The sequence below is a fragment of the Ctenocephalides felis genome, unplaced genomic scaffold (assembly GCF_003426905.1).
Source record: "Ctenocephalides felis isolate EL2017-DRISC unplaced genomic scaffold, ASM342690v1 CF-g0.4_SCAFFOLD_03571, whole genome shotgun sequence".
Lineage (NCBI taxonomy): Eukaryota > Metazoa > Arthropoda > Insecta > Siphonaptera > Pulicidae > Ctenocephalides > Ctenocephalides felis.
Genome location: NW_020539725.1, coordinates 50,733,651 through 50,747,694, shown reverse-complemented (window position 1 = coordinate 50,747,694; position 14,044 = coordinate 50,733,651). Strand labels below are relative to the sequence as shown.

The window sequence follows — 14,044 nt, the reverse complement described above, 5'->3', positions numbered from 1 at the left end:
AGCATTTCAATGTCAATTGAATTGAGCATTTGACTCCATATCATCGTGTTAGTCCGACTGTCAATTATCATTAAGGGCGTGTGAAACCATTTCCAGTTGCTATTTATACTGAAAAGCTCTTAGGTATTCAAAATCCCTAATAACAAACTGACATGTGATGTATTGGATTGCAATATCTCTCCATTTAACAACAACGATGATATTAATTAAAAAAAAATAGGGGCAATTGATTTAATTTGCAGATAAATACTCATATGAATCAATTATTGCTTTGTACAATTGTTTTTTTTTAATTTTTATTGCCTCTAAACCTATATACCAGTTATTCGCCACTATATTGTTAATTTTAGTAACTTTTATACATTTTTTTTAATTTGCATAGATTTATTGTCAATCAAAATAATATACACTTTTTAAGACAATATGCTGGATATAAATGCATTTACGAGATTATCTCCTATGAGATATCTCTTTTATTTATTTTTGACATTTTATTTAAGATCGTATAGCCATTTTTTTTCAATCTTCGAGTAGGAGATTCCTTGCTTAATTCTTTTAGATATTATCTAAATGAATTAATTTTTTTCATTTCTAAGAACGAGTTAAATCATTTATCTTATAGTTAAATCATTTATTTATTACACCATTTTTATATAAAAAAAATTATAAAACGACATATTAATTTACATGTAATTTTTTGTCAAAAAATCAAAATTTGATATAGTTTTTCATTTTATGGAGTACATTGTGTACTTGCTGAAATAACAAGGATAAAAAGAAATACATTGTGTTTTCTCGTAAATTCTCTACCGATACCTATAATTTTTTGTTACTATTTAAAAATTAAGCTTTAAAAGAAATATAATAATTGAAAGCCATATTCTAAAAGCAATGTAATTTAAACTTAGACATATATATGCATTGCATCGAGCACTCAATATATAGTTACAGGTCTGGTATCTATTTTGTAACAAAGTCTTGATATCTATTTTGTAAAAAAGTCTTGATAATTTCTTGAACTCTTGGATTTGAACTCATCAGACTCTTTAATTCAGATAAAAATATACAAATGTTCTTAATGTTTCTGCAAGTTATATAAATTTATTTAAATATAGTATTCAAATAAAATGATGCGATCAATGACCTACAGTATCATCTCATATTACTCATTAATAACTGAGTTTGTAAATCATGTTTAATTTAAAGAAAAAAATTAATTTTAGATTTATTTGACATTATTACAACAATATAATTAACAGCATTGATAAGCACATTTCATACAGCTCTTAAAATTAAAAAAAAACTTAAAAAAAAATATTCATTATCCTATCCCTTGCCCCCCGTCTAATAGTTTTAATACACTACCCCATAGCCAGATATAAATCAGGCCATGGATCTGTTGGGACTGCCTCTCATCTGAGAGTCGAACCTCGTACTGGCTAATGGCCTATAACTCCTGCACTTTTATAAATGATATCAAAAGCATCTACTTTAGTTTATGTACAAGCATGGTGAAAAATTGGATAGAGAAAGATAAGAATTCAATCATGTAATACATGATCATTTTCTGATGTAGTAGATAATAGTTTATTAATATGGTTTAAAAATATGTGTGGTTTCCAATACTACATGGGCAGTTATATTTTATTAATGATAATTTGATATCAAAATTATTATTCTTTGACATATGTGGTTTTTAATATACTAAACAATATAAAAGTATAGGTATATATTCCACAAAGGAAGCTTGAATTTAGAAATTACTTAAGAGCGTGCTTTATTCATATTTAATATTTTAACTAATTTGCTAAAATTTTCTTTAGCAATCTTGTTATTTTATTATTCTATTTTCCATCAGTAAATATGATAGTAATAATGATGTAAATGTGATTCATGAGACGATATAACGACCTGAACGTTGATTCCCGGTTTATCTGATTGGAATTGAGGTGGATGTTAGTGTCTGATAATGTCAACGGATATATCTATCGGAATTATATCTGAATATGATACCAGGAATATATATATATATATATATATATATATATATATACGAGGAAGATATATATATATATATACGAGGAATATATATATATATATATATATATACATATATATTATGAGCCCCCAAGGGCTCAAATGGTTCCAAATTGATAAAAAACAATTCTCTGAAAGTTTTAGCTCTCAATATTAACTTTCAGATAGTGCGCAATTCAATTAAACTTTGTATGGAAATAGCATGGAAAAAAATTTGAAAATTAAAAAAAAAATTTTAGGTAATACTTAGCAACAAACGAATTAAAAGTGAAAATTCATGTCATTTTTTTTGAAAAATCGACGCTGTGCAAAATTTTTGAAATTTTTTTCATGCTATTTCCATACAAATCTTCAGTATACAAATCCAAAATGCAGCCATAAAATTTATAGTAGCATATTTTTTAACTTAGATATATAATTAAGTAGTAGTATGCAATTAAAATAAATCACCAAAAATTTAAAATTCATTGAAATTACTACGATTTCTTTTATAATTTATGAATCATTTGATGAATTAAGAAACCAACAATCTGACAGCCGCCGAATTAGTTCCAGCAAACTAGCAAGGGTGTTTCAAATTAATTATATTTCTATATTAATCATTCATTGGCTCTCCAGAAGCGTAAATGTCTATTGGAATTAAGGTCCTCCTGCATTACTTACTGACTAATTTTGAAGTCACTCAATCAAAAACACAGACGCTCGCAATACATATTTAAAAGCACGCGATTACACAAACTTTTGCCCACACACATGCTCAGTTTTGCTCGAGAACGAAATAGTGGTGTTGAGACTTTTCATTTTTTGTAATATTATTTGAAAGACCATTTTGTTGTCAATTTCATTGTGAAACTAGTGGTGCATGGCATCGTGCCTTAAGGCAAACCGCTGGAACTTTCGGTACCGAAAAATAATAACAATAATATACCTTTGATATTTTTTAAAAACTTTGAAAAAAAATGAGATTTTTGAGAATTTTGAAATTTTTGAAAAAAAAATGACTTTTTCAAAAATATTGGATATAATACCTTTAATATTTTTTAAAAACTTTGAAAAAAATGAGATTTTTGAGAATTTTGATATTTTTGAAAAAATTTTACTCTTTTAAAATTTTGATTTTTTTTTATATTTAAAAAAATATTTTTAACTTTTCGTAGGGTAAGTTATAGTAATCGCAAAAAAATCTAAAATGATTTTTTTTGCATATCTTCACGTTTTGAAGGTTTCTGAATTTGGCATATCTTAGAAAAAATGGATGTATGTGTTGTGTGTGTGTGTGAGTGTGTGTATGTTTGGATACAATTTTTCGTCCACGATTTCGGGCGCACGAATCAACCGATTTGAATGATTCAAAAAAAATCGATTCCTATTTATGAGAAGACGTGCTGATTAGTTTTTGGTGGAAACAGGTCCAGCCGTTTTGAAGATACGGGGCAAACAGTTTTCAGTTTTTGAGAAAACAAATTACCCGATTTGAATGATTCAAAAAACATTTAGTAATTGATTATAATTATCAATCGAAAGTATTTAAAACAATTGTTATTCATAATAGATCAATATTTATTGATTACTGATTTTTTTCCTCGAATATTTAATTCTGATACAGAAAGTTCCAGCAATTTGCTTTAAGGCACGATACCATGCGCACTAGTTGAACTTTGAATTTTTCTGAAAATTCTAAATTTTCACGCAATACGATTATCACCGCGTGGCTGTTTTAGAGAAGAAATGTCGAAGCGCGTAAGCGCCTTCTACCTCTTATATATTAACAAAGAAATTTTTATCAACTTAACTTCTATCCTTACTACTACACATACTCAAACAAAAAATTTGTATCAAATTTAAGAATCAAAATTATATTGATTATGAGGTAAGTCATGGTCTCCTAATTATTTTTAACCACAACTTTTTGTTAAAATAAAAATAGATAGCATAAAATATAAATTATAGATAATATTTATTATAAATAATATTTATAATAAATAATATATATATATACATACATATATATATATATATATATATATATATATATATATATATATATATATATATATATATATATATATATATATATATATAGAGAGAGAGAGAGAGAGAGAAATGCATGTATCTATTATAAAATTCAATCAACACTTCACTAAAAATGTAGATTTTTAATTACAATTGAAAGAAGTGCCTGAGTTTTCATTTTCTGAATTTTAATAATCAATTTATAAATTGCTAGAAAATCTCATATCGACAATTTCTAAATTTAATTTTATCATCCCTATTCATGTCTGTACCGATCAAACTTTCTCGGGCGGCGTTTCCAACGTGGAGCATATTTCATTTATGATTAATTAAAAACTTTCGTAAAATATCAATTGCAAGCACATTTACACACAACTGGCTTCTACGGCAAATACACACAGTCAACTTTGTTATTGATCTGCTTAATGTTGAACACTGTTATTTGTTGTTTCAATCAGAACTTGTATTTATAATTCAACAACTTGGAAAATGGAACATAGTGCTGACATAGTAAGTTAAAATAGATGAAACTGGAATCACTTTGATAGATAATTAAAAAATTGAAAGTTCATATTGATTTGTACTCATAATCAAATTTGAAACCAGTTTTTCTAAATTTTTGAAAATTGAACAAATTGCATTTACAGAATTCAAAACTGTGTAAAGACTATATTTTCTCATATTATTTTCTGTTTCTAAATATGCTTGCAATTGAATTTGTTGAAATTAAAAATTTATGAAAATTTTAAATTAATTGATTAAGGCCCAAACTCTAATTTTAAAATAGTTTTTTTTGCTTAAGATTTTGCTTAACCAAAGGCTAGTTATAACTTTTATTTAAATTTTTCACATTATATACTTTATTGTTGAGGTTAAGCAGAGCTTGAAGAAACATGGTTAAAAATGCCCAACAAGTCTCAAAAACAGGCAAAGCTAGGAACACAATTTTAAAACCTTCATATCAATCCAAATTTTCGAAAAAAGTATTCTTTATGTTTCAATTAATTTTTTATTGTTGTTTTGGTTATAATTATTATGTTAGTCTTTATCATGATTTATATGTTATTGTTACCTTTATTGAAAATTAAAATCTGAAAAACATTTTGCTATGCATTCTTCATACAAGTCTAAACAAATGCAAATACTTCTAGGTTTTTAATTTTATAATTACTTCTCTCATAATTTCTATTTATAAAATATGAAATTAGTATCATTTGTTAGATGCTTTAATTTTCAACTATTTTCATATTTAACTGCATAATTCAATTACTATATGCTCAGATAGCATCATCCTAATTTAAATTTATTCCACACATGATGATTATCTTTTCATATAAACTTTGTTATATACTGAAAGTATTGTTGCTCATTTCCGCGTCTGCTGAATATTCATTACAAATTCATATCATAAATTCAGTCATTGCCCGTTGCCAGTTTTGGAATATAATGAAACAAACAGGCTCACTCGACGTATGTTGTGATAAATTCATTTTGTAAAAGTTCGAGCTGAAAAATTAATTAAACGCAGCTGCTAACGCGAAAATAACCGAATACAAGTGAAGCAAATGAATTAATTGCAAAGTTACTACACTCGGCTACGAGATTTAACAACCACCTTTATTACTGAGATAATGTTTTAATGGAATTAGCGATGCGAAAAATGTTATGTATCAGGTCCGGAAAAAATTACTAGGCATTATTTTGTGGGAATTGAAATTAATACTTAATTTAAAAAAATATATATATTATATATATATATATATATATATATATTATGGTGGTCCTTAATATGGATGTTTTCGAATTTCCTCGCTCCCAGGGGCTCAATTGCTTCCAAATTCATAGAACAAAAAATTCTCTGAAAATCTTAGCTCTTAATATTAACTCTAACAAATTCCATACTCCAACCAAAGTTTCTTGTCTTTTTCCCAATTGTGAGTAAATACTTATTTTATAAAATATATCAAATTTATGTTGTATTTTATTATTTATGATAAAAATACCTAAGCAAATACAATGTTATTTTTGATAATTTGATGCTAATCTTGTCGCTTAGTTATAAAATTCTAAAAAACAAATATAATTTTATCTATGTTATGTTATTTAGGTTGGAGATTTGTTTCTCAATTTGGAAGCATTTGAGCCATTGGGAGCAAGGAAATTCGAAAACATCCATATTAAAGACCATCCTAATATATACTACTACTACATAGCAATATGAAAAAACTTGTACATAAGTTCACTAAATAATAGTAGATAGGTTCACTAAATAATACAAATGTATATGTACATATATAAACATATTTTACTAGATTTCTCCGATATTTTAATAGGTACTTATTGCTAAGCATTATTTTAAAATCTTTTATTATTATTTTTGCTAAGAATTCGTTTCAAATATTGTTATGATTACTATATTATCACCTTAAGTGGGAATCAAACGCACATGAATATTAAATAATTTTGACAAAAGTCTAAGTAAATTGTTATTTTTTTCTATTCCTTTTGTATGATAAGTTTATTATTTTGATAAACAAAAACTCATTATTGCACATATTTATCTTTGTTATAAATCCTCCTGTCCTTGCAAAGAAATGGACAAGGCTTAGTGCTTTAGTACAAAATCCCAAATAATGGATATTCCAGATTATAGAAAAGTCCCAAATTCAGGGTATGCAATAGAGCTGCCCCTTCTAGACAGAGTTCTAATAGTTTTTATGTCATATTTTAAATTCATAAGTTAGTAATTTTTAGTGTTTGTATTCATTTAGTTGCGATACTAGGCACAAATTCCGATCTAGCACAAGTTTTTCGAATCAATTTAATAAATAAAGATTAACATTATATATCAATCGCCTTTCATCATTTTACCATTAATTACAGATCACATCAAAAAAGCAGTAATTGTAAAATGAGTGAAACAGTGGAAATCAACATGACAAAAATGAAACAAACAGTTAACTAAAACATATGGTGTAACCGTCGCCGTAAATTTATAAAATAGTATTTCACGTAATGGTCAGGATGAAATTTCTTAATTCTGTGAATATAAAACGATCTCGCACAGGTTCGACGACTCATATAATTAAGTTGTAAAATGTATACCGTCGGGCCTGGAATTTATAAAAATTTTCAGTCATATTAATACTCAAAGAAAAAGAAAGTATTTGTAAAGTAAAATTAGTAAAATTAAAAAAAAAACTGACGTAATATATATATATATATATATATATATATATATATATAACAGAACTTTCATTTTTCATGAAACAATCATCGTGGAGACTTGACATTTCGTCGATCATCACAATTACAGTTCACTAATGAAGCAACAATCAGTCGACATTATGTAAATCGCTCCAACTATATTTTACAGCTTCTTGGATTTTCGAGTCCGGCCCACGACAATATTTTTTTAATAAAATCCAACAGCAAACTTAAACTTTTCTCATTTTTAATAAATCCGCACAACAATCTGCAGCTTTAAAACGATCACAGAGCGCCGTATGTCAAGTGATATATATTTTCTGCCATTTATCCGTTTGCAATTGTTGCAGAACACTGTCGGATATTTTTATGTAGTTTTTCTCTGATATTAGTTCCGGCAACTTGTTCAGGTCTTTGCAAACGTCAGCTGTCAACCGCGTAAACTTTTTGACGCGCAGATTAGCCGCACGGGGCACAAATATATATCAGGCGATCTCGGCGGCGGTTTCACTCCAGAGAAAGAAATTGGCTTCGAGCCCGTTACAAAAGAAACAAATTGGTGGCAGTTGAAAGAATACTCTGAGATTATCTCATTGAATAGATCAACCTATTGAATATTAAATACTGATGAATATCAAGTTTTTTGCTGCATTATTATAACTACCCTACGAGAAGTTAATTAAATGATGATTTTACTATTGGTCAACGTGAAAATATTGAAATAATGTCCTTAAATAGGATGGATAAGCAAAATCACATTTTGAAGATGTATGATTGACATAATTAGGCTGAAAAATGATACTTCATGAAGATAAAAATGTTTGACTGACATATCAAACTGAAAGCTGAAAAATGTTACCTTTAGTATTTACAAACGTAATAGTAGAGTAGACTGGGGATGGTTATGTCACTTTTTTGATTAGCAATAATTTTGTCAATTTACCTGGGAGAAAAGTAAATTAAATGGTAAATTGAGCATTTGTTTATGTGGAAATACTGAAATACTGTCTTATATAGAATGGATTAGCAAAATCATATTATGAAGATAAAAATGTTTGACTGGCGTATTTAGGCTAAAAATTGTTACCTTTAAAATTTACAAAAGTAATAGTAGAGTGGACTGGGGACGGTTTTGTCTCTCTTTTTGATCAACAATAATTTTGTCAATTTACCCGGAAGAACAGTAAACTAAATGGTAAATTGAACATTTGTCTACGTGGAAATATTGAAATAAGGTTCTTGTATAGGATGGATTAGTCATAAAACCAAAAACGTCCTTAAAAAGGATGAATTAGTCATAAAACCAAATCTTATAAGAAAAGGGTCACAATAGGGTCCTGGGGACGTGATAAAAATATAGATTAAAAATAGATTTAGACACCAAAATGGTTCATAACATTTTTTATTGTCAGAAATATGTCACACAATACGATATAACCATTTATGCAAGGTTTCAAAATGCATTATAGTAATATTATATTAATATTAATATTATTAATATAAAACAAATTAATTTTTAAGATGACAAAAAATCATTGTGAAATCGAATTTTCTAATACCATTTTCTATATATTTTATTTAAATAAGTTAGATTTTATTTATTTGTATAATCTTCATCCAAAAAGAACAAGAAATACATATCACAACCGTACCCACTAATTTTGTCACAACCGTACCCAAAAAAAATGTCACAACTGTACCCAAATCACACTTTTAAAAACAAATCATCGTTATAATTGACCTAAACTTAGTTACTTAGTTTAACTTAAGTTTAAATTAAACTTAGTTTAACAATAGCTGGTAATTAACTGCTAATGTTCAAATTACATCAAAATAACAATAAAGCTATCTCTCTGTATACAAATAACAGTTTATTTCGAACAAGAAACAGCTTTTGACTCATTAGACGTAATGTGGTCTACAGGTAAACTTGTTCCAACATACATACTTCATTTTTTTCCCTTTGGACCCTATCTCAAAATCAGTATAGTTTAGCTGTTAACGACTATCACTAACGTACCACTACATATGATTTACATGAAATTGAAATTAATAAGACTTGCACTTATTATTACAGTTGGACTAATTTTTTTTTATTTTAAACTAGATTTTATGAACCATATGTGTTTCTTTCAGCCATAAATATACATTAATTATTACAAAAATATTAATATTAACACAATTTTTATTTAAATCTACACTGCAGCTATAAAAAATACTAATAGAATTATATTGAACTTTTTATAATTTTATTAGTGTTTTATTTCTAGTTATTCAGTCAATTTGCGAAAGATAAAATTAAACCGTGCATGCAAACTTTAGTTATTTGATTTAACATTATAGTATTTTATTTTATGCGGCAACCCTTATAACAGTATAATGTAATTGAAAATTCCGTCAGGGTTAATGGATTTATATATGCACTTCATACCCAAGAACTTTCATAAAACTGATTTTATAGGAAATTGAATTCTCAACTTGTTGAGTTTAAAGTTGGGCTTCTAGTTTTTCATTATATCATATATTTGAGAGATAACAGAATAGTTCGAAAAATATAAAAATTTGGAAATTAATTACAGTGTAAATTAAAATATAATTATATTTCTCACGTTAATGAAGATGGTTGAAAATTAAGCTTGGGATTTATAAATGTGTATCTTTTTCATAACCATCACCAGTCCTTTAATGTTATTTTGTTAATAGGTCTTTTTGGAAACTTTTTCATCATTTTCATCAAAACAATTTTTTTTTTATTCATTTAATTAGATAATTTTAAAATATAACAGGAAAGATCATAAGACTATTATCCTCAATGATATGCAAATATTTTTTTTGTATATTTTTGTGTCAATATCTTCTATTTTTGGTTTATATTTTTGCTACTTTTTTTCTCGGTAAAAAATCGACAAATGATAAATGGAAATGTTCGTGGTTGCATATTTAATGATAATCGAACACTCTATAGCAAAATAGAGCTCTATAACACTCTATAGCAAAAAAAGGTCATGAATCTCAAACTGGAATGAATAATAAATAAATCGAATTGTCACAAGTCGAACCTGTGAGAATGACATGATAAAGCTCTTCTTTCACTTGAAACCAAAATAAAAAAAAATGGATGAAGTTTCATCGCAAATATAAATGTTATAAACTTTTAGTAGGCCTTGGCAAAAATTTCTAGAATGATTTTGAAAACTCAAAAACAATTCAAAAATCTCAGTTGAAAATTGTGCTGATTAGTTTTTGGTAAAGATTAATCTGGCCGTTCCTTTGCAATTGACTTTTAACTTTATGTGAAACTTTGATTAAAATTTTAAAATATTATAGATTATCTATCAAAAAGCGATTTAGTTATAAAAAATTATCAAAGTTTGAAATAATATGCCGTGTCCAAAATTTAAAAAAACTTCGTCACAAAGTAGCAACTAATCTCAATTATTATTAAGTCGATTTTTTACACGTACTAGGAAATTCATACAACTTGCCTCAAGGTAAAATGCCACTTACACCTAGTCATTTATAGATTTGTCACACTGACACTAATAATATATTACGGAAATGAACGATTGGTTGAGCAGGAAACGTATTCGATTAATTCATCTAATTACAATTAATTAGTCTACAAGCAATTAAGTTTATATTCATTTGCGACAATTATTGATGATCGATTGAGCATTTCTGCTTCCTAAAAATAGTAATGCTAATAATATTTAAATACTAGTAATAACCAAGGTCTAAGCTCATTAAAATAAGTAGTGTAATTATGGTTATTACAAAAGGGAAATTGCACTAAATTTTTCAATGCACGCAACTTTTTGCTTTGACTGTGTATTTCACCTGCATTTTAAATTATATTTTAGCTGATGTATATTTATTGCTGTAATTAGTTTAAGTAGATTTTACGAAATGGGCCAATGCCAGGTGGAAAAAAATATAAAAGAAAATTGGTTGACATATCTAGAAGTAGTAATATAAGTATGTAATTAGATAAGGTATATAATAAATAATTGTTGGCAGTACTGCCTTAGGTAATGTCCGTGAGCTGAGTTAAACTCCAACTAGATTCAAGACAAAATAGTGTGAGGAATTTCCCATTTCACATTACCATTGACATCGCTGCTGCACGATTTCAGGATGCCAAGGCAAGGTTTGAACCCCGTCCACACGAGTCCGCAAGCTTAAAAATTACACCGTAGAACACCATAACGACTATATTCCAAAAAATATATGACTACATAATACATCTATATACATATATGTTTATACACATCCATGTACCACAAACTTTTTCCACAAAAAATCTCACGTCGTCGGATGTCCTTAGCGACTAATATAATTTCCTGATCCAGGCTAGACGAACCGCGTGTCCTCGTGCGATCACGTAGGCGGACAAAATGATATACATGTACAGCCCCTGTATTAATGCCGGTGCACATACTCGCCTCATATATTTTCATTAGAGGGCATATCCCAAAAGATTTAGAGTTATTTCCAGCGGAATAACCTACTCCCGTCGTCGTTAAGATAATAATAACATATATAAATATAATGGCCAGGGGTGGTCCGTTGTAAATATAAAATATCGTTCATATTAGCATCAATAACGTGTACAATTTTTGGCAGTAATGTATGCGGTTAGGCGGTATTTATGGCTTTTATATTTATGTAGGTACGGTCGGTCTGCTGTTTTAAAAACGGTTTCAGTATAAGGTAGGGAGAGGCTGAAGTTTTGTTTTCGAAATGTATTGGGATAAACCGACTTTTGATTCCAATACGTTTTGTTTGAATTTTGGTTTCATCACATGTTGCTTGATATATCTTTTATTAGTGATTATATTCTATTAACGGTAAAATTAATATAAATGTATTACTCTGATAATGTTTACATAACAGCTTTCTATTTATACAGTAATATAAGTATATTATTCCTTTAGGTAGGCAGTCGAAATAGAAGTGTTGTATAAAAACTTCTTTCTTTTATACTATGATGAAATACCCCCTCTTTCACTCCTAGGTAGATATCCTCACCAGGTCCATATTCGATATGATTTTATATTCCTACATATTCAATTATTGATAGATATTAAAACAGGTAATTATTTATTACATTATTTGCCATGTCAGTCAAATGTGTCTGATGCTCAGAAGTCCTATATAAGCCATTTGAGACTGAAGTCTCTAGAAGGAGAAAAAAGGTTATAGTATTAGGCTCTGTCAGTCATATGTATGTGTAGCTTGAATAATAGTGTTTTTAAAGATTTTTAATATTTTTTGGTACAAAAAGGATCCTTGATACGTTTTTAACTAAATTATCTAACTAGTGGTGTATAGCATTGTGCTTGCGGCAAATTTCTGGAAGTTCTCGTACCAAATTGAAATTTTGATAATTCGACTTATTTTCAATATGATTATTTTATTTTCCCAAAAACAATCGTTTCCTTAATACAAGCAGTGTTGATCATTCAAATCGGATGCTTATTTCTCTCAAAAATTGCCATTTTTTGAACATTTAGTCCAGTATCTCCGAAACGGCTAAACCTGCCTTTGCCAAAAACAGATTACCACATCTCCCCATCATTACGAATTGAATTTTATTTGAATCACTTAAATCGGATGCTCCGTTCTCTCAAAAACTCGATTCATATTTTCTGCACTCTTTGCTCCGTAACTCCGTAATGGCTGCACCTGCCTTTTCCAAAAACTAATCGGCCATCTCCCTATCAATAGGAATCGAATATTTTTTGAACCATTCAAATCAGTTGATCCGTACAGGAAACCGTGGACGAAATGAATGTTCAATTTCGATTTCTGGACAATTACAATAACTTATCCTACGGGAAGTTAATAAAGTTACCGCAATAAATAAATAACAGAAATTATAAGATTTTAATTATTATGCAGAAAAATTACTATATCCAAATATATATTGTTCTCCATTTGTTTGCAGCTTGATTCCCAATTTTGACTTTAGATTTGTGTTCAGCGGTTTTCAAACTACATTGGAAAATAAATATGGCAAACACAATATAGGCAACATTTTTCTTATATTTATGTAATATAATACAAATATTAAATGTCCGTTACAAAAAGCAAATGATTTGAAGAAGTTGATTTTTGCCGATTGTTTAATCAAGAGCACTCTAATTTGCAGAGCACTTTTACATAATGAAATATTATAACTCTGGAATATTCCCTGGGCATAAAAATAATATTTTTGGTAATAAATACAATTATGCTATAATTGTAAGTAACTGTACAGATAAATAATATTGGATAATTAGATATCGTTTTTATATAATCAATATATTAAAATTTGTTTTAATTTAATTTTGATGTGTGTTAGAAAGAGCCCTGCATATATATGATTATTTGCAAAAAGTTAAATCAGTTTATAAGTAAAGTATTTTGAATAGAACTATAACTCACCGACAACTTGAAGTTCTACTCTCCTATTTCTAGTTTGGCTAGTACGAAAATCAACTCTACATCGGTATTCACCAGCGTCAGATTCTCTTAAGTTATCCAATCTGAAAAAAATCCAAAATTTACATAAAACATATATAACATAATATAAAATATGCAAATATACAGTGAAATTGTAAAAATTGTATATGTTTCCAAAAATACCATTTCAAAATAAAAGACAACACCAAGCGAGTAATTTTTTTTAAGCAAAAGCAAACTGTTTCTTTCTATAATTTCGTCTAAAGTCGCACACATTTTTTTAGAAGACCTTATGATATTATATACGAATCGTTTTATATACCACAAGCAATGGGCAGATATC

General features: G+C 27.9%; 1 protein-coding gene across 1 annotated transcript in view; it reads right to left on the bottom strand.

Annotated features, from left to right (window-relative positions):
* The window catches only part of LOC113386217 (synaptogenesis protein syg-2), a 252,518-nt gene that overhangs the window by 132,480 nt on the left and 105,994 nt on the right, over positions 1 to 14,044 (bottom strand). Inside the window, exon 4 of the mRNA XM_026624011.1 lies at positions 13,684 to 13,784. Coding sequence (XP_026479796.1) covers positions 13,684 to 13,784 — 101 coding nt within the window. The remainder of the gene's footprint in view (positions 1 to 13,683; positions 13,785 to 14,044) is intronic.